This window comes from Mauremys reevesii, linkage group 1 (genome assembly GCF_016161935.1).
Source record: "Mauremys reevesii isolate NIE-2019 linkage group 1, ASM1616193v1, whole genome shotgun sequence".
NCBI classification, from domain to species: domain Eukaryota; kingdom Metazoa; phylum Chordata; order Testudines; family Geoemydidae; genus Mauremys; species Mauremys reevesii.
In genome coordinates, this window is record NC_052623.1 from 333,546,836 (window position 1) to 333,571,246 (window position 24,411).

The following is a 24,411-nucleotide window of genomic DNA, read 5'->3' on the forward strand; positions in this document are numbered from 1 at the left end:
AACCACTGGTGTAGAGTATGTTGCAGAATGGGGTATTTTTAATCAATTACACCTCTACCCCAATATAATGCAACCTGATATAACATGTAATGTGGTAAAGTAGTGCTCCGGGGGGGGCGGGGCTGCGCACTCCAGCGGATCAAAGCAAGTTCGATATAACGCGGTTTCATCTATAAAGTGGGACGATTTTTTGGCTCCCGAGGACAGCGTTATGTCAGGGTAGAGGTGTATTTTATTATGGACTGATATTTTGACAAGGGGCTAGGCTGTTTGGGATGCTTTCTTGTATTGGCTGTGATCTTAGGTGACGGTGGGGTACCTGGACCTTTGGGTAAGTGCCTTTTTTGTTGTAGAAAGTGAAACAAAAAATAAACATTATGGGTTTGTATACCAGTCCAATCCTGCAAGGCACTGAGCTTCCTGTCTCCCACTGACTTCACTGTAAGTGGAAGATGCTTACCCTTGCCCAGGATTGGGCCCATACTAATTCCTGTGTTCTTTGGAGTGCACTTACCCTCAGTCGTTTTAATTGTCCCACACAGACCCGCCCATGCAACAGCCACAGAATTAAGTTGAAGATTCAGAATTTCGGTGAACTTACTGTAGTAGTGGTAGTAGTAGTCGGGTTTGGGATAACTCTGATGCTTAATGTCACTGTCCCAGTTTCAATGAGGGCTGTAGCTCTGTTAGAACCCGACAGCAAATTGTCATCTGTTATATAGACGCGCAGTCTGTAGTCCCAGACTGTATCCAAACCACTGTCATAGTCAAATCTAGATGCAAGAATCAACTGAGAGATGTTGGAGCCAGCACTTGGTGAAAAAGTGAAATGATTATTCACATTACCTAGAAGTAGAAGCAAAAAAATCAACATAAAACAGATGCACAAAACAATGTGAAAAGGGCCACTTATTTCACTTCTTTCTGAAATTTGTTACTAATCCATTATGCAATCATTTGGCTGTACAGCACTGCCTTCAGAAACCGCTGAAAGGGATGATGTGCTCTAGCAGCATTAGCACTGGTCCGTTCTACGACATGGCTCCAGTTACTAGAAGTTGATTAGCAGGACTGCTATGGAAAATAATACCATAACTGAAGTGCTAAAGGTAGGAAATAAGCACTTTCAGTGAGACATACATCTGAGAAGAGACTTTTGCGCAAGGTTTAATGTTCAACATCTTCATTAATGATCTGGGTGATGGGATGGATTGTATCCTCAGCAAGTTCACAGATGATACTAAGCTGGGGGAGAGGTAGATATGCTGGAGGGTAGGGATAGGGTCCAGAATGACATAGACAAATTGGAGGATTGGGCCAAAAGAAATCTGATGAGGTTCAACAAGGACAAGTGCAGAGTCCTGCACTTAGGATAGAAGAATCCCATGCGCTGCTACAGTCTGGGAACCGACTGGCTAAGCAGCAGTTCTGCAGAAAAGGACCTGGGGGTTACAGTGGACGAGAAACTGGATATGAGTCAACAGTGTACCCTAATAGCCAAGAAGGCTAATGGCATATTGGGCTGCATTAGTAGGAGGATTGCCTGCAGATCAAGGGAAGTGATTATTCCCCTCTATTTGGCACTGGGGAGGCCACATCTGGAGTATTGCATCCAGTTTTGGGCCCCCCACTACAGAAAGGATGTGGACCAATTGGAGAGAGTCCAGCGGAGGGCAATTAAAATTATTAGGGGTCTGGGGCACATGACTTATGAGGAGAGGCTGAAGGAACTGGGTTTATTTAGACCGCAGAAGAGAAGAGTGTGGGGGGATTTGATAGCAGCCTTCAACTACCTGAAGGGGGGATTCCAAAGGGGACGGAGTTAGGCTGTTTTCAATGGTGGCAGATGACCAAAAAAGGAGCAATGATCTCAAGTTGCAGTGTGGGAGGTCTAGGTTGGATATTAGGAAAAACTATTTCACTAGGAGGGTGGTGAAGCTCTGGAATTGGTTACCTAGGGAGTTGGTGGAATCTCCATCCTTAGAGGTTTTTAAGGTCAGGCTTGACAAAGCCCTGGCTGGGATGATTTAGTTGGGGATTGGGCCTGCTTTGAGCAGGGGGTTGGACTAGATGACCTTCTGAGGTCTCTTCCAACCCTAATCTACTATGATTCTATGATAAGGGCTATTGCAAGAGATCCTCTCAGCATCTGAATGACTTGGTCTTAACAACTCTGCATAAGATCCTGTGCTACACCTCCAATAGACACAGCACAGAACTCACAGCCTCAGGTGAGGGTTAAGGTGGCTTGAAGACATCTTTTTGTGCCCTCCCAATCCTGGGCTGTTCTGGCTCATCGGCTTAATTTAGGGCTTGTCTACACTTGAAACACTACAGCAGTACAACTGCACCACTGTAGTGCATCAGGGTAGGCACTACCTATGCCAATAGAAGGGATTCTTCCATCAGCGTAGCCAATCCACCTCCCCGAGAGGTGGAATTCTTCCACCAACCTAGCGCTGTCTACATGGGGGCTTAGGTCATCTTAACTACACCACTCAGGGGTGTGGATTTTTCTGCTGATCTACTTTTCTAGTGTAGCCTAGGCCTTAAACACTGCACTATGGGTCTCAGCACTGCCTGGCATCTGTGCAGACCCACCAATTGACATGCCTCTTTTGCTCCTAGCTTCACCCCCTGCATGTTCCCTATCCAAGCATTGCAACGGGGTCCTCAGAAGATAGCCTTACTGTTTTTTAACTCAGTGCCTGCACCAGGAGACTCCTCCCATGGCCAGGACCAGGGCTTTTAGAGCCCCTTTATGCTACTCTGAGCCTTTTATGTTGCATAAAGGGGCTGGAGTGGGGGTGAGGCTCTCACCCTCTCTGCTTAATATGTTCGTCTGTATCACCTGTTCAATCATTACCCCATTCTCTGCCTCAAAAGGAGAAGTTTTTCCTAAGTTAAAATGGCTCCCTTTTTGTGAAATGAGGCAACACCAAATGTCTCAGCACCTGGCTTATAATTGATTTTTGTGTCCAAGCACATGTTCTCACAAAGGGATTTTAATGAGTACAGCATGGAGGTAGGACACAAGTTTTGTAGAGTAGTTTTGAGCAGTGCCCCAAATTCCACTCTGTTACACTGATAGAAATCTGAAATACTGGAACTCCATTAAGTCCACTGGGGTTATTCCAGTTTACCCTGTTATAACTGAAAGTACAATTTGTCTCTGTGTACAAGAGGAGTAGCAGTCTGGCTGGCTCCAGTGAGTCAATGTGAGTTTGCCATTAATTTAAATGGAAGCTCTAGGTAGCTAATCTTTAAGTTATTTCTAAAGTGCCTGTCAATCACCATGGTATTAAACCCTAGCCAATATCAGCATTACCATGTAACATGTACTAGACTTTTTTGTTCACAAAATCAAATGGACTGTCTATATCCAAGCATTTCCCCCATGCATCAGGCATGCAACAATGACATTCAAGAGTCAAACAAGTGCAGTACCTGAATTAATGAAGTACCGGAGAGATCTGGGACTAGAATCACGATCGACACACTCTATCCTGAAACCCTCAATGTTGGTCCCAACAGCTAGGTCTACCGGGATTGCCAATGAATAGGTATTGGCTGAACAAACTGGTTTTTCATCATTTACTTCAAGAACATTGATGGTTACCTGAAAGAGAGCCAGCTGATCAGGTGAGATTCTTCCACTATGCTGTGCCAGAATATTGCCAGCTCTAGTAGCTAGTAGGATTTGTTCTTCTTTCTTTTTATTGACAGTAGTTAAACAAGAGTGGCAGGGAAGTTCATGAGTTCATTTAGTTTTTGCCTTGGACATGTTAAAGTTCAAGAGATCATGAACTCATGTTGTGACCGATGTCCCTTTAGAACTCCAATTCCTTAAGGCAAATTATGTTCTAACATTGCACTTTCTTTTATGTGGGACTTTTGATTTTTTTGAATTGCCTAAAGTATGTCATAGTCAGAATGAAAAAATAATACTTAACACTTATTAGATCTAGCCCAGGGGTGGGCAAACTTTTTGGCCTGAGGGCCGCATCAGGTTTCAGAAATTTGTATGGAGGGCTGGTTAGGGGAAGGGGTCGTGGCCCAGCCCCCTTTAACCCTCCTGTTCCCTGATGGCCCCCCCGGGACCCCTGCCCCATCCACCCCCCTCCCCGCTCCCTGTCCCCTGACTGCCTCCAGAACCCCTGCCCCTGCCCACCGCCCCATCCAACCCCTCCTCTCATTCCTGACTGCCACCCCAAGACCCCTACCCCCATTCAACCCCCGTGTTCCCGCCCTCTGCCCGCCCCTGCCCACCCCCAACTCCCCTGCCCTCTATCCAACCCCCTCCCCACTCCCTGCCCCCTTACCGTGCTGTCTGGGTCACCGGTGGCTGGTGGCCCTACAGCCACGCCGCCCGGCTGGAGCCAGCCACACCGTCGCCACCGCACAGCACAGAGCACCGGGCTCTGCAGCGGTGCCCCAGAAGCTCGCAGCTCTGCTGCCCAGAGCATTGCACCAGCGGTGGAGTGAGCTGAGACTGCGGGGGAGGGGGAACAGCAAGGGAGGGGCTGGAGCTAGCTTCTCGGGTCAGGAGCTCAGGGGCCGGGCAGGAGGGTCCCGCAGGCCGGATGTGGCCTGCGGGCCATAGTTTGCCCACCTCTGATCTAGCCATTCAAGGTTCTCAAAGGGCTTCACAAATGTTAATTAAGCTTCCCGACATTTAATAATAATTCAGGGACTGAGCTTTTTATGGCCCAGCTTGACAAAGCCCTGGCTGGGATGATTTAGTTGGGAATTGGTCCTGCTTTGAGCAGGGGGTTGGACTAGATGACCGCCTGAGGTCTCTTCCAACCCTGATATTCTATGATTCTATGACCGTTCCATGCATGAAGGGAGCCCGTGTGGAGATGAGGGGCAGTGAGAGGGTAAGCATTCTCCCCCTAACCCCTCTTGTTCCTTCACCAAGCAGTTATTGGCTGGGAATGGTAAATTGGGCCTAAAATTCGGAGATAATACAATTTTTTTGAATAGCAAAATCAAATGTAATGCAAAAATGGGGTAAAGAGAGATGTTAATCACTAAACGAAACAGTTTATATGCACAGAAGTTCGGTGTTCTCTGAAACATATATGGAGTGAATGTAAGCTTATGTCTACACTTAACGGCGGCGTGTACACTACAGGTACTACACATGTAGGTATACACCACAGTGAAAGGCAGGCTGCATCCATACTTGTCACTGTGCTGTGTAGCTACATGTGGCAGTGAAAGGCTCCAGCAGTAAGGAAAGGCTCCAGCAGCTCCCCACTGCCAGAGTCTTTCATTGTATCCAGCAAAGGCTCTGGAAAATGGGAGGCAGCAGAGAGAGGCTCTGGCAGCAGGAAACAGCTGGAGCCTTTCCCCACTGCTGCCAGCCTTTCACTGTGGTGGGGAAAGGCTCCTGCAGCAGGGAAACAGCAGGAGACTATGCTGCTAAAAATAGCCATGTAGACATGGGAGGCATTGCTTGGACATGTAGGGTGTATCTACCCTAGATTTCAGGAGTGCCAGGCACTCTGCTCCACTCAGTCAAGCTATGCCTCACTGTCTACACAGCTCTTTATACCTGTGCTAGCTGGGCATGCAGTATCTGTACTCAACATGCTGCTGTAAGTGTAGACATGCTCTTTACGGCCTTTGTGGATCCACAGAAAGCTCTCTTACTGCCCACCAAAAATATCAAGAATGAATAACAGGCAGATAAAAGATAGTGTTGAAAGGAAAAAACAACAAATAAAAACACTGCTTTTTTCTTCTTTTTTTTTTTAATGCCAGGACTCCCTGCTCCCTCCCACTGTATCCTCCCTTTGTTTGAAATTCAGCCCTGTGTAGAGAGCCAGCCCACAGCCTTAATATCACTTCAGTGGGAGTTGAGTGGTGCATAGGTCTTGGAATGACCGTGGACATAGGCTAAATTTTACCTCAGGTGAGGGAGACATTTGCAGAAGTGATATAGTTACTTACGGACACTGTAGCAAGTTTCTCTGTGTCAGAAGCTTGCACTGTGAGGATGTACCTCTGCGTTGTTTCATAGTCTAATGTTGCTATAATCTCCAGATTTCCTTCATTTGGGTCGATCCAAAATATATTTGTGTAAGAAAGGGTACCTCCTCCAGCTACAATGGAATATGTGATTCCAGTAAATGGTAAATCCTTGTCTGTTGCACTCACTTCTCCAATGCTGGATCCAGCTGAAAAGAAGAGTCATGTTATCTTAACATTTAAAAAAATGAAATGTAAAGACCATAAGGCTCCTCCTAAGTGAGTTTCTTAGTTCAAATGACGTAGGCAGATTTTGATGTAACTCTAATTTAGGACTTGTCTATACAAGTAGTTATTCCAGAATAGTCATTCCGGATTAACTCTTGGTATGGATGTTCTTTATTCCAGAATAATAGTCCCTTATTCCAAATTAGTGTAATCCATTTCCAAAGTATTCTTATTCTGGAATGAGTGTGTCCACACCAGGACTTAATCGGGAATAGATGCCATGCTTGAAGTTCACATGCTACCTTAATCTGAATTAACTTCTCAGTATAAACAAGCCCTCAATATTTGTTTTATTTCTTTTTTTTAAACAAAAAATTAAAAAAAAAAAAGAGGAGGGGGAAGAAATACAAAACTTTCCTATATTTTGGCTGTCAGTTTCCCCATATATGATTTTTCATATGTGATGCGAGAGTGACTTCTGTGCAGGAGTTAATTTCACCCTAAATGCATATTTAAATAACCTGCTTTATATGAATTATGGGCTAAATGCCAAAAGTGAAACAGGGAGGGGAGGTTGGGGAGCTGTTGTCACTGAGGCCATCAGCATTTCATTTATTTCTCCTCCTGGCTCTGAATTCCAGCCCTGCTGCAGATTGCTAGCTCCTAGTTGGTGTGCCAGCCAGCATGCTTTCTGCTGGCACTACCCCATCCCCCAAATCCCGTTAGAGCCCACATTTGTATTTTCTCCAAAAATGTGTGCTGTTTTGCGAAGGGTTTTTAAAGCAACAGTATTTAAAAGTTTACACTAACAGTTGTTTAACTCAAATAAGCATTTTGCAGAATCCAGCAAAGCTCTGTGTTTATAGTCACACGTGTTTCAGAGATTTATTTAAATGATTACATAACAAAGGTCTGAATCACACAGGTGGGAGGAGGAAAGCACATGCAAGACAGGAAACTCCATGAGGTTCCCCATATTGTGCCTACAGAGAGGCAGTGTATGATGCCTGGCCTCACCCCTACACCATGGAACTAACAGGTCTCTCAAAACCAAAGCATTCCTGACAGCTGCATGAATCTAGAGGGAACAGCTGAAGCTCAGGGCCCTGGCCCTCTACATGGGGACCTGTGCATCCACACTATGGGTATGTCTACACTACCCGTCGGATCAGCGGGCAGTGATTGATCCAGCGGGAATCGATTTATTGCATCTAGTCTAAACGCGATAAATCGACACCCCCCCCACAAGCCCTCTCCCATCGACTCCTGTACTCCAGCGCTGAGAGAGGCACAGGCAGAGTCGACGGGGGAGCGGCAGCAGTCGACTCACTGCAGTGAAGACACCACAGTAAGTCAATCTAAGTACGTCGACTTCAGCTATGTTGTTCATGCAGCTGAAGTTGTGTAACTTAGATTGATCCCCCCCAGTGTAGACCCGAGTTAAGTCTCTGCTCTCCTTGATTCCTATCAGCAACTTGATATTTTAACTCCTGCATCAGAGGGGTAGCCGTGTTAGTCTGTATCCACAAAAACAACGAGGAGTCTGGTGGCACCTTAAAGACTAACTGGTTTATTTGGTCATAAGCTTTCGTGGGTAAAAAACCCACTTCTTCAGCTGAATGGAGTGAAAATTACAGAAGCGGCACTGCCAGGGAATACTAGCCAGCCAAGCCACCAGAAAACAATCTTCTGAGGAGACAGGAATTGAACCCACATCTCCTGAGTCCCAGTCCAGTGCCTTATCATTACACCAGCTTTTGTTTTGCATTTTTACTTGAAAAGCCTGTTTGAGCATTGCTGAACTCCAACAGGCTCTTTCACACCACACAAAGCTTGTAGAGTTTCAGAAGCAGCCTCAACATGTTCCCACCCTGAATGCAGGCCAGGATTTGGTAGGTATTGCAGGCCCAGTCTTTTCTTGCAATTTTGCTGTAGGCCTGCCATACTTTTTTCAAGTGATGGTTCTGTGCATTGTCTTTTGTCTGCCTGCAGTTGTGGCCATCTTGAGCTGATATGACACCTTGTCATAGGGTATACAAACCCCACCCTGGCTAGGAAGAGGTTAATGACAGCCTGTGAGCTCAGTCAGCCCCACCCTTTAAAACCTGCCAAAGGTGGCAAGCCTGAAGGGAGGAGTCAAAGAGAAAAAGCCCAGCTCAGTAGTGGCTGACCAGGACAGGTGGCTCTCTTGTGCTAGGCCCTTGATGGAAGGCCTGGCTGAGGCCAGAGGAAACATAAAAGCTGCCTGGAGGAAGTCTGGGCTGGGATCCAGAGCCTCCTAGATGCCAGAGCCTCCTGGGGTAGATAGGGATCTGAGTCATGAGAAGTAGACCAGGCTTTCCTTGAGAGGTCTACATTTCTTTCTGGTCAGTCACTAGTGAGCTAGACTCTTTCCTTTTTTAACTCCTTCCTCCAGGCTTGGCACCTCTCACAGGTATAACAGCACAGGGCTGACGGAGCCCACAGGCTCTCATCAACTCCTTCCCAGCCTGGAGCAGCTGTCAGTAGGGGACACCAGCAGAGAAGATCCTGCTGCACAAGCTCAGCTATGAGGGGGCACCCTGATGGTGAGTTACCCTTCTGCTTTATTGTATATTTAGCCAGTGGGTAATGTCAATGCTGTTGGAAAAAATATCAGGTTTCACGGTCCCAATATGTGGGTCATTTTTAAAAATGAAATATGGTGGTGGGGAGGGAGGGAGCCACTACAGTGTGTGGTGGAAGAGTGGATTTAAATAAAGACTATAGCTTATATTTGGGGGTGAGTTTTTTTTGTTTTGTTTTGTTTTTTTACTTTTAAATTTTTGCTGCCTCCAATTTAAGCTTGGTTTAATAACATGTTATAATAGAAAAGTTCCACAGCCAAAGAAAATTGGCTATGCTGTACAAACTAGAAAAAACCTGGCCCTTTAAACCCAGTGAAAATGCCTGCAAACAGTTGTAATTTCCATCTTTTACCCTCTCCCTCCAAAAAATCCCCCAAATTCCTGATGAAACTCTGTCTGTTCCTCTCAATTACTGTACACTCCAAGTAAAAAAGATTTAAAAAGCCAGAGTTAAATGCAGCTGCAGGTAAGGGACATTGTAAACACACAGGTGCCAGGCACTCTACACAGAGGAAGAAAACACTGCTTGCATCCGAAGAAGTGGGTATTCACCCACGAAAGCTCATGCTGCAAAACGTCTGTTAGTCTATAAGGTGCCACAGGATTCTTTGCTGCTTCTACAGAACCAGACTAACACGGCTACCCCTCTGAGGCTTTGGCTACGCTTGCATTTCAAAGCGCTGCCGCTAAGTGTAGTCAAAGCGCCAGCGCTGGGAGAGAGCTCTCCCAGTGCTGTCCGTACTCCACCTCAGGGCCGCGCAGAGGATTCCGGGGGCCCGGGGTCTTCGGCGGCAGGAGGCCCTTCCGTTCCGGGACCCGCCGCCGAAGTGCCCCGAAGACCCGCGGCGGGAGCCCCCCCGCCGCCGAATTACCGCCGAAGCGGGACCCGCCGCCGACGTGCAGCCCAGTCTTCGGCGGTAATTCGGCGGCGGGGGACCCCCACCGCGGGTCTTCGGGGCCCGTCGGCGGCGGGTCCAGAACGGAAGGCCCCCGCCGCCATTACCGAAGACTGGGCTGCACGTCGGCGGCGGGTCCCGCCGGGCGGTAATTCGCCAGTGGGGTCCTTCCGCCCCGGAGCAGAAGGACCCCCCGCCGGCGGAGACCAGGAGCGAAGAAGCTCCTGCGCCCTCTTGCCCCACCCCCTCTGGGCGGCCCTGACCCTATCCACCCCTCCCAGAACACCCACACTCCAACCCCCATTCCCTGCCCCTCCCCAACCTCTGCCCTGACTGTCCCCAGGGCTCCCTGCCCCTTAGCCAACCCCCCCGGCCCCAGCCTCTTACCCCTGGCTCCCTCCTCACGCGCAGCCTCAGCGCCTCGGCTGAACAGCCGCAGCGTGTCTCCGGCGGGGCCTGAGCTCCGTCCCGCTCAGAGCCGCATGGTGAGGGGACGGGGCTGGGAGCTCCACGCCGAGTGGAGGGAGCAGAGCTCAGGCCGGAGCTCCCAGCCCTGCCCCCTCCCCACGCGGCGCGGGGCGGGGCTCAGGGGCCCCGGCTGAGACACGCCGCTTGATGTGCTAAGGCTCCAGGAGAGGGGCGGAGGCAGGAGCCTCCGCTGTTCTCTTGGGGGCCCCTGCAGAGCCCGGGGCCCGGGGCAAATTGCCCCCTTTGCCCCCCCCTCTGGGCGGCCCTGCTCCACCTCCCTGTGGGGAATAACAGCACTGGGGCTTTGACCACACTGGCGCTTTGCAGCGCCGCAATTTGCAGCGCTGGAGAGGGTGTGTTTTCACACCCTGCTGCAGCGCTGCAAATTTGCAAGTGTAGCCAAGACCTGATACTTGACTGCAGAGAAGTTGCTTAGGAATAACGGCAGAACAAAAGGTCCAGTTAGAACAGAGAAGCTGGAAGGTCCGTGGAGCAGGGAGAAGTGGAAAAGGCAGTAGGACATCTCAGGGAGGCCGAGCAGCCCATGTAAAAGATGTGCAAAAAATTCTCAGACAGCATGAGTGGAAAAACTCATGCTTGAAAGTGTTTTGCAAAATTGTTTAACCTGCAAATTTTTGCTATTGCAAAAGCAGGTTCCTCACAACAAATGAGTTTCCCCCCACCCCAAAGTGAGTGCAAGTCTAACTCTGTTTCCTTGTATATACTACTCTGCTAGGCGGGAGTGGATGGTCTTGTGCTTACAGCATTGCCCTGGGATTCAGGGGCATGATGACACCCCACCCACTACAACAGAGGCTTCAAAGGGTCCTCAAAAGGCAGGTTTATGACTGTCATTCACAGTGCCAGACACAGGGGAGTCATCCCTCAGCTGAACCAAGGCTTTTTGGACCCATTTATGCTCTTTTAAGTAGTGTAAAGTGGCCAGCGTGGGAGTGAGGATCTTGCCCAAGAAATGTGTGTTCAGTTCTTGGTTCTACCACAGAATTGCTATGTAACCTTTGGCAAATCACTTAATTTCTCTCCCCCATTTGTAAAATAAATACTTCCTGTAAAATAATACTTCCTTTCTCCCACCCTTTGCCTGTTTTGTCTTTTTACATTGTAAACTCTGTACTATGAGGTTGTGCAGTGGGGCCCTGATCTTGGCTGGGGCTTTGAGGCACTTTTGTAATACAAACTAATATATTTTTTCCCCAAGATAATTATTTTACACTGTAACAACCTTACATCTATAGGATAGCCTTTACTTACTGTACCTCGAGTAATTTCTGAAACATTGAATACGTAGGATGGGCTATTGAAGACTGGGAAGAACTCATTCACTGGAGTTATTTTGATGTAAATGTAGATATTATCTGGAAACATAATGGAAGATTAACTAATGGTTAAGTATGGCTATGAAACCATGTGTTGAACATAAACGTATTTTGAATAACATTCCTCTTACTATGCAGTAACAGCATAGGGAAAAAAATCTCAAAGAAGAATAAAAGGGATACTTGCTAGTATAGTAAGGCTGGGCAATATCTTGCACCACAGCTGTCAAAGTATATTCCTCAACTGCTAGATTATCTGGATTTTCGAAATCCAGATCTCCAATCAACTAGATTAAAAAAAGAAAACTGTATTTATACCTCGTTACATAAAGTCACAGCACACACCAAGCAAATGATAATTTCCAGTGTTCTGTGCTGGCTAAATACATATACCACTGCCCTCTTTGAATTATACAAGCAATTAATAAATTACAGGACTGAATATGCTCTCCGGTGTCTAGCTGTAATTCCTAACTCCACTGCAGCCAAGAAGATTCTTTCTCCTTTAGCTAAACTTGTAGGGGCCCTGTGTTACATGTAGCGAAAGTCTTGATCTTTTTATCTTTGAGTTCAAAGTGTGTGTAATATGCTGGCTAAGTGTAACAAGTCCCTTATTTCATGGTTGGTCCATAAAGAGGAAAAGAACCTACTACTACCACTACCAACAAACAATTGGCCTTTAGATCAGAGGCTCTCAACCAGGGGTCTGGGCCCCCCTGGGGGGGCCACGAGCAGGTTTCAAGGGGTCCTCCAAAATAAACCAGAGAGCAAGGCCGTCATTAGACTCACGGGGACCCAGGGCAGAGAGCCAAAGCCCAAGCAACTTAGCTTTGCAGGGCCCCAGGCAATTGCCCTGCTTGCAGGGCCGGCTCCAGGCACCAGCATTCCAAGCTGGTGCTTGGGGCGGCATTCTGCAAGGGGCGGCAGTCCCTGTTGTTTTGCCCCAAGCAACGCGCCAAATTGCCGCCGCGGAGGGCGGGGGCAGTCCGTGCGCCCTTAGGGCGGCAGGCGTGTTTCCGCGGTGAGGGCAATTCGGCAGCAGCTTCTATGTTTAGCTGTCTGGGGCGGCTTCAGCTAAACATAGAAGCTGCCGCCAAATTGCCGCCACTGCGGAAACGCGCCTGCCGCCCTAAGGGCACACGGACTGCCTCCGCCGCCCGCGGCGGCAATTCGGCACGTTGCTTGGGGCGGTGAAAACTGTAGAGCCGGTCCTGCCTGCTTGCTACCCCCTAATGCCAGCCCTGGTTTTTAATCTACTGGATATGCTGTGGCACAGGTGGGCCATGGAGTTTTTATAGCATGTTGGGGGAGTGTCAGAAAGAAAAGGGTTGAGAACCCCTGCTTTAGATCATGGAGTGTAGGCCTATGCCGAAGGTCTCAGGTTCAGTCACTGATGATAATCCCTGGGGAGAGTCGTTACAAAGTAGTTGCCCAAATGGGGAATTAATCCCTGTCTCTTGCATTGTGCCATACTTTGTAGCACCCTCACTGGGGTTGTCAGCACTAAAGCTCAAGTCTCTACCATTTGAGTTAAAATAGTAACTCCTTCAGCCAGTAGCAGTACTAGGCTCTTATCCTCTATGGAGTAGCCAATGGAGGGGAAATGGCACATTTAGCCAGCATGTTACATTATACAGCCAGTGTGAGCAGAAGAGATCAGGACATAAATTCCTGTGTTGTCATGCAAATGTTTCTTAGCCTTGTAGATGAGGAAGTAGTTTGTGGTACATCACCATCCATCATGCTTCTGCAATGTTATCTTTTGAATGATATATCTAGGTGCTTGCTGGTTGGTGTATTGCACAGTTTTTATCCACAAAACAAGCAGCATTACACATGCCAAGCAACTGGATAGAGTTCTTGTAACTGCAGATCTGATATCAGCACAAGGAATCCATTGTTCTGTCATGTGAAATAAACAAGTGCAAATCCCAAGGTGCATTTGTATGAACTGACCACCTTGAGTAGCTCTACAGTTCTTACCAGTGGAGTCAGGAGGTGGTTTTGAGTTGCTTCTCTGGTATGTCAGTCTTTCTTCTGAATAGCCAAGATCTCATGTAGTATGTTACAAACACTTGTGTGAATTGGGATTAGTCTGGCACTGTTAAAATTGCTGAGACCTGCCCCGGTTGCTCCTGTTATGCCTCCATATCAATGTTAAACAGGAATGAGTTTCAAAGCACTATATTGACATTCATTATGTGCCCCCCACACTCCTTAGAAAGGAGATTTCAAACAAGTCTCTGGCTTTGGGATTTTTCACCAGTTTTAACCATTCTTTCAGATTTTAGAATAAAGAGCCATTGTGCATCATGATCTCTAGACTCCATAGAGAACATTCTCACCAAAAAAAATCATGCACACATTTAATCAACAGTTTCAATAGACTTCATCCTAGCCCAATGTGAATAACAATTGTTCCTGAAAGGATAATGAATGTAGAGCATTGGAAGATACCTTAATTAGATTTAACAAACTGCCACCTTAATTGAGACTTCCTAAAACAAAACAATTAACTAACCACAATTCTTCCTGAGCCAGATGGATTCAGTGTGAATTTGTTACTTCCAAGTCCAGACAATCCAGTGAAGTTAAATTCATTATTTGATGGTTCAACATCTATATCCTGGCAGTGATCTCGCAGGTCAAGGAGAAGTGTCCCAGTGGTGGCTGTTTCGTATACCTCAAGTCTGTCAAAAAGAAATATGTTTCCCATCATGCCTCTTTACAACATTCCTCTTAACAGCTTTTGAAGTGTACTGCATATTGACTTCCACATACTTTTCAAACCAAAATCCCAGATTCCAACACCCCAAACTTTAGGAACAGAGCTGGAATCTGATCCGTATTTTGTGGCTAACCCCTTTCTCTCTCCAATGGGCTGAAGCAAAACCCTTAGACAAACCCAAACCAAATGCCTGGAACACCTCTTAACTTTGGAACTAGCATCAGGATCTTAGTTTGATTCACCTCTAATTTTAAATGAGTATCTTTTAAAAATCTGCAGTTCAGTACTCTATCTACATGCTGAAACATGCTAGTTCATTTGCCCCTTAATTGATATTTGGCCTTGTTTTTTCTTTACTGAACAAAATACTTAAGTATATGCTTAATTCTACTCATTTGAGTAGTCCCATTAAAGTTGGTGTGGGACCAAAATCAATCAGACTACATGCATGCTTAAAGTGGATGTTTATGTGCTTTGTTGGATCAGGGCCTATGAGGGCATAAGGTTACTTTCAAACACTGAAATTAGTTTTTATTCTTTATCTTAGGACAGTGTGTGATATATTTCCAACTAAACTAATTACAGTAACCCATGATCTGTCAGCTGAATCTGATATACCTCAACCAAAGCAATTCTCATTCATCACATCAGTTTTGCAGAACTGAAGAGTCATTTTCTCCATGAATGGAATAGTAGACAACCATAAAGTTGGAGTGAGTTTCAGATGCTCTGTTGTGGTGATTGTCATCTTGACAATGCCATCTTCTATTGATGAAAGGCTCGGATACCCATATTATAATGCAATGTCAAGAACCTGATCCACAATGATTTTGCAGCTTTCTGCAATTCTGTTTCCCACATCTCCTCCATCTCCCTACTTCCTTATTGCTTACAGGGATGGGGTGGAATCATGACAGCTCCAGTCACTTCACTCAATACTCCTTGAGCAGCCTTGTATATGTCAGGCAAGATGGGAATAGCTTGTGCTTTGTGTGAGACATAGACTTGTGGGGATTTATTTACAGGATGTGGGGCTCTATCCTGAGAAGCAGGGACCTTGAAAAAGACTTTGGGGTTATGGTGGATAATAACTGAATATGAGCTCTCAGTGTAATGCTACGGCTAAAAGAGTTAATGTGATCCTTGGATGCACAAACAGGGGAATCTTGAGCAGGAGCAGGGTCAACAGAGCCGGATCTAGGCACCAGCATCCCAAGCATGTGCTTGGGGTGGCACTTTTCAAGGGGCGGCACTACAGCTTTTTGTTTGTTTGTTTGCTTGCTTGCTTTTTTGCTTCGATGGCGGCACTCTGGCCTTTTTTTTTGCTTGGGGTGGCAAAAAACCTGGAGCTGGCCCTGAGGGTCAATCTCCATATTTGGCACTGGTATGACCACTACTGAACACTGTGTCCAGTTCTGGTGTCCACAATTCAAGAAGGATGTTGATAAATTGGGGAGGGTGCAGAGAAAAGACATGTGAATGATAAAAGGATTAGAAAATATGCCTTATAGTGATAAATGCAAGGAGCTTAATCTATTTAGCTTAACAAAGAGAAGATAAAGGATGACTCGATCGTGGTAAATAAGTACCTACATGGGGAACAAATATTTGATAAGAGGTTCTTCAATCCAATGACTGGAAGCTGAAGTTGGACAAATTCAGACTGGAAATAAGGTATAATTTTTTTAACAGTCCAAGTAATTAACCATTGGAGTAGTTTACCAAGGGTCATGGTGGATTCTTCATCACTGACAATTTTTAAATCAAGCTTGGATGTTTTTCTAAAGGACCTGCTCTAGTTCAAACAGGAATTATTTCAGGGAAGTTCTATGGCCTGTGTTACGTAGGAGGTTTGACTAGATGATCAAATGAGTCACTTCTGACCTTAGAATCAATGAAAAATGTCCCAGAGGGCTACAGGTTAAGGATCATGATGTTTAAAAACACAGGAGAAGGAGATTCCTTATAACTACAGGATTTCTTCCTAACTGGGTGCTTCGTGCCATCCTTGGAACCTCAAGTAGATTATTCAGATCAATTTAATAATTTCTCAATTTAGAGCAAAACACTTTCCTGTCACTAAACTACTTTTGCTGGGCTGATTTCCCATCTCATTTAATGCTATTCTGTTTTTTTTCAATATGCTTCAATTGGAGAGCTATTCTCTCATTCCCTGAAGAATGACTAAATATCTAGGAGTTCAATCTAGTCAGAAGTGACTGTTTTAAAGTGAGTTTCTTGCCTATCACTCTGATTCTGTTATTTTTTAAAACTGCGGCACAGATTTAATGCAAAGAAAGTGCTTCGGGCTCAATCCTGCTCTCAGTTACACCAACTGACTTCAGAGGTGTCACTCTTGAATTAAATTGAGTTAGACTGATATAAAACTGGATGTGAGATCAGAACCAGACCCTGGGATCTAACTCTGGAGTCCTTGTTCAGTCACAGATCCCATTGACCCTCGCTGGAGTTTCACAAATAGACGGGTTTCAGAGTAGCAGCTGTGTTAGTCTGTATCCGCAAAAAGAACAGGAGTACTTGTGGCACCTTAGAGACTAACAAATTTATTTGAGCATAAGCTTTTGTGGGCTAAAACAGACGGGCTACAGGACTGGGTCTTTTAAATATGAATTGAAAAGATTTGACAAAAAATACATCCAATGGGCCTTACAACTGGAGTTGTGTGAATAACTGATTTTTCGGTTTCCTGGCAGTTCTGAAAAATTATGGAATAAAATTCAGTTTGTAGCATACTGAAAAATTTCAGCAAATCAAAAAATGTAGTGGCTGGGGAGGGTCTCACATCTCAATGAGTACCCTAATCACTGGGCTAAAGATTACAAGGGAGCTTCCTCCTCCTACAGCAGTTTTGTGAATGATGCCAAAACCTCCTTGTGAACCCAGCTCTCCTCCCCCCCGCCAAATTTTTTATTAAAACTGGCAAATTCCTGTCCAATTCATGTTGACCAAAGCTGCATTTTTTTTGGCAAATAAGTGGTGTGAAAAATATCTCCCAGCTCTGTTGACAACAGCACAAAAATGGAACAACACCGGGGTCAGCCCCATGAACTGTGAAAGATTCTAAATCCTTCATGACACAATCCCACCTATCCCCCCTCGCCACCCACACGCAGTATGAATGGCAGACGTCCAGCAGAAAATAGCAGGACTGATGGTAATTTATAGTGCTTGCAATGGCACACCAAACATGTATAATGGCAGAGTGGTCTATGCCCTGAAGCGTTTGCAGGCCAAGAACATGAAGACAGCAGACAAAGAAAGGGAGTTGGGAAAGGAGAGGGCAAAGGTTAAAATTAATAACAGCCGGAAGGGTCTGAAAGTCAACCACTTAGAATGATCCCATTTAATAAGTTCTCATGAAATGAGAGGGCTGAAAAGTCTGCCTCTGTTATGGACAGAAATTATGCTATTTTAAATTATATACAGTCTATGGCCCCTCGACGCTGTGGTGATTGGCATCTGAATGGGAGAAAGAGAGAAATAAAACCCTGATTTGAAACAGATGTTTTGGGCCCAATTTTCAAACCTGAACCAACAGGATGTTTGAGCCCTGCAACTTAAGACACACAGTCAGCACTTACCAGTAGGAGCCAATAGGGACTGCCCATTTGAACACACACATGTAGGATCTAGGTGCCTAACTGGGGTGCCCTACATCAAATACTGGCCCCATCATATTGGTGAGAGACATCGTGAGTGGCTTAGTACCTGAAGTTGTAGAAGCTACATTCTGGTGGGTTGTCATTGAGATCTTCTATAATGACTGTTATCTCCATTTCATTCGTTTGCCCACCACTGGGATTGTCCTCCACATGAATGACCAATGAGATGTTAGGATGTAGCCGTAGGGGAGCAGCATCTCGATCTATTCGCATAGCCACGTAAATCACACCAGTGACTAAGAGGAAAGGAATGAGACGTTAGATACTGGAAAGGAAATGACAAGAATTCATATTTAAATGTATAGTTCTCCTCAAGGACTTGATGGCTCAGGGAACTGGTCGTAAATATAGAGACTTCCCTACCTCCACGTCGCAGCTGTTTGTTTAGTGATCTGAAATAAACTGATGCATTTTATCTAACCCTTAGCAGATAACTGTCCACAGCACAAAAATACCATCATGGCTGACAGCCTCAGCAGAGAGGCCAATAACTGACCAGGCATGGAGACTGACCTACCCTCTCACCCTAGTAGGGGTCTTTGTAAGTCAGGGGTGAGGTACATTGGCAGAGTAGTGTTGGGAAGTGTGCACTGCTAATGTTCATGCTGTCCCTGCCATGTGGCTAAAGACAGAACTTCATTTTCTAGTGCTCTCAAGGCAGCTCTAGATCTACGTATAGTAAGAATCATTCTCAACTATGATGTCGTGTGTCAAGTTCTGTCTTCACTCATTCGCTTCTTGGTTATATACCCTTTCATCTGCCATTGTCCAAACAGGAAAACTTGTCAGCCATGTATTACTATAGGCAAAGAGCCAGAAGAGGGTGACAGAATGTGTTTATACGCAGTCTGTGTTTCTTAGCGTACAAATGGGGAGTGTAGCACTGTAAGCCCAGAAGGCACAGGGAAGCCAAAGCATTTAAAAAGAAGAAAAAGAGTCACTGAGCCTGATTCTACACTGCCCTGTGCTTTGTGTCGTCATTTACAACTGCGCCAATCAGACTGAAAGTGCTACCAGTTCAGAAGGGTGACATTCACTGACACAGCTGTAAATTACTCGAGGAGAACCCGGTGTGCATGGACAGAAGGCGAATAGGGTCCTGTTATATGAGCTTGTCAAGTCTTCTGAGATGTCTCACCTGGGGGAAATAATGGATTTGAATTACAGGGCTCCTGTAGCTCTTATCCTGGGAGGGGATTCAGCCTGCACCATGAAGGACATTAAAGTCCCGGTCTTTGGCCCCCTGATCAGACCATTTTGTGTTGCTCTCATGGCTCAAAGAGGCATAAAACTGCCCTAAGAAGGCAACTGAGGAGTCCTCTCGCCTAGAGGAATCCCAGGCTGGCATAAAGGTCTACATCACTCCCTCCCAGCCCACCGCTGGCGAAGTACGCATGTTGCAGGCAGGACCGGAGGTGGCTGGAGTGTTCCCATGAAAATCTCCAGCTGGCGCAACAGCCCATTGGGGAATTTTGCAGCCAGCGCAGATTAGGAAAATGGTGAGGCTACACTAATTTATTCTGGAGGTGCCGGAGGGAACAGCCCTCAGGATCAGATGAGTTTAAGCCACTTTTGCCGCTCCCCCCACCCCTTTTCACTTCTACGTTGAGCACAGCTCAGCCAGACCCAGCCCTAAGAATGTATTAACCGGATATAAAGTATGCTGCTTCTTCATAAGAGTAGCAACAGAAGGAAATAAACTCCTTTGGCTCCAGTTTTAAGTTATCTTATCAAACCTGGATTGTTTCTTGTCTTGTACCAAAAGGCACAGATAGATTGAAGGACATATCGTATTTTTGTTTGTCTTACATGGATTTATGGAGAAATGCATATTAGGTGGACTGATGCTGTAGACAAGTGTGCTGACAATGCCTTCACCATCTGGATCTTTAGCTGTTATATTGGCAACAACAGTTCCTGGGCTGGTTTCCTCTGGAATCCTGTAGACTCTCTCTTTCCTAGAGTAGACCAAGAAGTTCAACAGAGGCAAATAAATGTTCCCCCACGCCCATTGCTAAGTGTCTATTGCTTGACAGTCATAGAATTGTAGATGTCGGAAATAGAAGAGACCTGATAGATCATCCAATCCATCTCCTGCAAATGGATTAGCTATTTTCATTCCATCAACATGCAGGTTAAAAAATAAAAATAGCGGCAGCAGTATAAGGAATCTTGCTATGGAATAAACACAGTCACTGCTTCCAGGACAATATTATTCTAAAGAGCTTGTCTCAGTGGTGCAATACATTTTTAAATGACAGGGTCTGCTTTCCCCTGACTGAGCATGCCCAGAACTCCAGGTAACATTTGATTCCCAGAGGGTAGTATTGAAGGGGGAACTGTCCGGTTGGAGGGGTTTACCAGTGTCAGTCCTCGGTTTGGGTTTTTTTTTTCCGATTTTATCAATATATTTACCTGGGACCCCAGGACCAAGTGGGCTGATAAAGTTTGAAGTTTTTGGACCAAGTTGGGGGGTTGGGGGTATTGTCAATTCGGATCGGGATTCGGAGATTTAGATGGAGATTTAGATGACCTAATAAACTGGTAGTAGTAGGAATTGAAATTGAAGTTCAATGTGTGAAGTGTGCAAGGTAGGCAACTTTATTTATAAAACTAGCCCAATATATTCACCCTGGTAGGGCTTGATTTCTCCTGAATGAGTTTATGGCCCAGGCATTGTTTTACATGCAAATTTGCATGGTTACTTGTGATTATTGCAGCTGCATGTACAAATGAGTATTCGGATGTGCAATTGCTGTTATTGCGTGTGCAAAGGTAGGCATGGCAGAGCACCTAAGTCTGGGCTGCAGAGAAGCACTTATCTCTGCTTGTGCTCTATTCAATTATTTATCCAAAATGGAACAGCGGCAACAGAAAAGATTGATGGAGCCACACATCAAAATATCCCATAGCTCAGTGTTTAGAGCACTCTCCTGAGAGGTGTGGCAGACTTGTGTTCAAATCCTTTCCCCTCACTCAGGCAGAGGGGGGAACTGAGCCTAGGTCTCCCCCATATCAGGTGAGTGCTCTAACACAGTGGTTCTCAAAGCCGGTCCGCCGCTTGCTCAGGAAAGCTCCTGGCGGGCCAGACTGGTTTGTTTACCTGCCGCATCCGCAGGTTCGTCCGATCACGGCTTCCACTGGCTGCAGTTCACCGCTCCAGGCCAATGGGGGCTGCGGGAAGTGGCACGGGCCAAAGGATGTGCTGGCCACCCTTCCCAGAGCCCCCATTGGCCTGGAGCAGCGAATCGCAGCCAGTGGGAGCCACAATCGGCCGAATCTGTGGACACAGCAGGTAAACAAACCGGCCTAGCCCGCCAGGGGGTTTCCCTGAACAAGCGACAGGCCAGCTTTGAAAACCACTACTCTAACCACTGGGATAAAAGTTATAAGGGAGGCACCATATCCTCCTGCTCCAACTGGATTTTGAATGGCCCTGATCTGACAGGCATGTTCAGGGTGCCTGCCAGATTAGGCCCTGCAGGGAAGATAGACATTCACCTGCCTATCTTCCCCCAGTTCATGGATCATGCTGGGAGTTAGGCAGGAGACAGGTGTCCAGACCCCTAGAAGGAGGCAGCAGTGCACATTCCCTCTGAAACACCTGGCATTGGCCACTGTTGGAAGACAAGATACTGGGCTGGAAGGACCATTGTTCTGACCAGTATGGCCATTCTTATGTATTATTATTTGTTTCATTGTGGCACCAGTCATGGAGCAGGACTCCATTGCGATAGGCTCTGAACAAAAAAATAGTCCCTGCCTCAAATAGCTTACAATCTGAGTTTAAGAAAGATGGATATAGAAAGAGGGAGAAGTACATGTACACAATGAGACATTGTATCAGTTAATGGCTATATTACAGAGTCTCCTAAAAGGTTGAACCAATGATGCTGGGGCTGAAAAGTCTGAGAACCATTTGTATTTTTAGGGTACAAAGTGAATGTTTCACTTACGTGGTAAAGTAAGGTGTTTCATCATTGGTGTTAATGATGTTGACTATCACTGTCCTGGTGGTGCTCAGCCCTAGGCGGTCTGTCACTGTTATGTTTAACACATAACTGTTAAATAAAAACAAAATCCAACCAGAATCACTCTGTGGATTACATGCAGTAGGTCTCTGTTAATAATGAACAACAAGAATAATCAGAGGATCAAAATGAATACTTACGTATGTGGATCTCTCTCAAAATCAAATTCTTTTGTGGAAGAAATGGTTCCAGTTTGAGAGACAGTGAATGACTCTGACACAGGAGTACATGAATACTGGAATAAAAAGATTATGAATTAGCATCTGTATCTTTTTAAAACATCCAGCCATTCGTTCACGGGCTTACAGAATGGATCAAGGAAACATGCCCCACATTTACAGTATTGTCACAGAACTCTGTGTAAGGAGATGTACAGGCATCATGGTCATCAGCAGGATCGAACCCAGGACATTCATCACCAGAAACACAAGACACTGTCACTTGAGCTATAGAAGTAAGTCTGCGGGTAAACAGCAAGCAGGGCATGACAGTGGTCCCCATTAGAAAGAGACATGGTCACACAACAAGCTAGTTGTTGTGTCACATTTGTATCAGAATAATTCTCACCCCCCCTGGTATCCTAATCCATGAAAATAATGTAATTTACTGGCTAGTGTGTGTGCACGCGCCACTACCCATCTAGTGGTTGGGCAGCAGGAGATACTTAAGCAAGTCTGACATTTATCCAGAAGAGAGCAGTGGTGCACAGATATTTAACCAGGACAGTATAACCGCCATGTCCAAGGTAGATCATCTTTTTCTGCATTTAACTAATATTCTGTATGCCAGTTGATATGCTCCTCTACATTGTTACTAACAACACACCGCCCAGGTCCTCATTTGGTGTAAATCAGCATGGATCTATTGTCTTCAGTGGAGCTATACAAATGGTTTTTACAAACGTTGAGGTTCCATTGTAGGACAGGAGTTGCAAAGCTTTTTGCTCTTCATCTCTTGGAGGTCCGTGCAAGATAGATGGAGAGGAGAACACTGACACACAGTGCACTTGTACGATGACTTTGTGTTTTTATTCAGGAAACTGCTCCCAGCTTGCAAATTAATTCCAGTGTGAATTAATCTACCAATGTGATATATGCCATCATATGCCAGCAATGCCCCTCTGCCATGTATATTGGCCAAACCAGACAGTCTCTACGCAAAAGAATAAATGGACACAAATCTGACATCAGAAATAATAACATTCAAAAACCAGTAGGAGAACACTTCAGTCTCTCTGGTCACTCAATAACAGACCTAAAAGTGGCAATTCTTCAACAAAAAAACTTCAAAAAACAGACTCCAACATGAAGCTGCGGAACTGGAATTAATTTGCAAACTGGATACCATGAGATTAGGCCTGAATAAAGACTGAGAGTGGTTGGGTGATTACAAAACCTAAACTTAATTTCCCCAATACTAATTTCTCCCTACTTGCATTCGATGAAGTGGGCTGTAGCCCATGAAAGCTCATGCTCAAATAAATTTGTTAGTCTCTAAGATGCCACAAGTACTCCTGTTCTTTTTGCTCATACAGACTAACACAGCTGCTACTCTGAAACCTTTCTTCCTACTCTTACTCACACCTTCTTGTCAACTGTCTGTGATGGGCCACCCTCTTACCACTTCAAAAGTTAGAACATAAGAACGGCCGTACCGGGTCAGACCAAAGGTCCATCTAGCCCAGTATCTGTCTACCGACAGTGGCCAATGCCAGGTGCCCCAGAGGGAGTGAACCTAACAGGCAATGATCAAGTGATCTCTCTCCTGCCATCCATCTCCATCCTCTGACGAACAGAGGCTAGGGACACCATTCTTACCCATCCTAGCTAATAGCCATTTATGGACTTAGCCACCATGAATTTATCCAGTCCCCTTTTAAACATTGTTATAGTCCTAGCTTTCACAACCTCCTAAGGTAAGGAGTTCCACAAGTTGACTGTGCGCTGCGTGAAGAAGAACTTCCTTTTATTTGTTTTAAACCTGCTGTCTATTAATTTCATGTGGTGACCCCTAGTTCTTGTATTATGGGAATAAGTAAATAACTTTTCCTTATCCACTTTCTCAACATCACTCATGATTTTATATACCTCTATCATATCCCCCCTTAATCTTCTCTTTTCCAAGCTGAAGAGTCCTAGCCTCTTTAATCTTTCCTCGTATGGGACCCTCTCCAAACCTCTAATCATTTTAGTTGCCCTTTTCTGAACCTTTTCTAGTGCTAGAATATCTTTTTTGAGGTGAGGAGACCACATCTGTACACAGTATTCGAGATGTGGGCATACCATGGATTTATATAAGGGCAATAATATATTCTCAGTCTTATTCTCTATCCCCTTTTTTGTTATTAAGTTATTTTTCCTCCCTTGGTATCCTGCTGTTAATTGATTTATCTTGTTAGACTGACCTCACACTTGGTAAAGCAACCCCCATCTTTTCATGTATTTATACCTGCTCCTGT

At 45.6% G+C, this 24,411-nt stretch overlaps 1 protein-coding gene across 1 annotated transcript in view; it reads right to left on the reverse strand.

Annotated features, from left to right (window-relative positions):
* LOC120381995 (cadherin-related family member 3-like) overlaps positions 1-24,411 on the reverse strand; it is a 53,534-nt gene that overhangs the window by 15,883 nt on the left and 13,240 nt on the right. Inside the window, exons 3-12 of the mRNA XM_039500156.1 lie at positions 22,094-22,188; positions 21,879-21,983; positions 19,732-19,880; positions 17,969-18,158; positions 14,033-14,201; positions 11,699-11,798; positions 11,452-11,550; positions 5,959-6,185; positions 3,448-3,619; positions 602-846 (exon numbers count right to left, since the gene is read on the reverse strand). Of these exons, the coding sequence (XP_039356090.1) occupies positions 602-846; positions 3,448-3,619; positions 5,959-6,185; positions 11,452-11,550; positions 11,699-11,798; positions 14,033-14,201; positions 17,969-18,158; positions 19,732-19,880; positions 21,879-21,983; positions 22,094-22,188 (1,551 nt within the window). The remainder of the gene's footprint in view (positions 1-601; positions 847-3,447; positions 3,620-5,958; positions 6,186-11,451; positions 11,551-11,698; positions 11,799-14,032; positions 14,202-17,968; positions 18,159-19,731; positions 19,881-21,878; positions 21,984-22,093; positions 22,189-24,411) is intronic.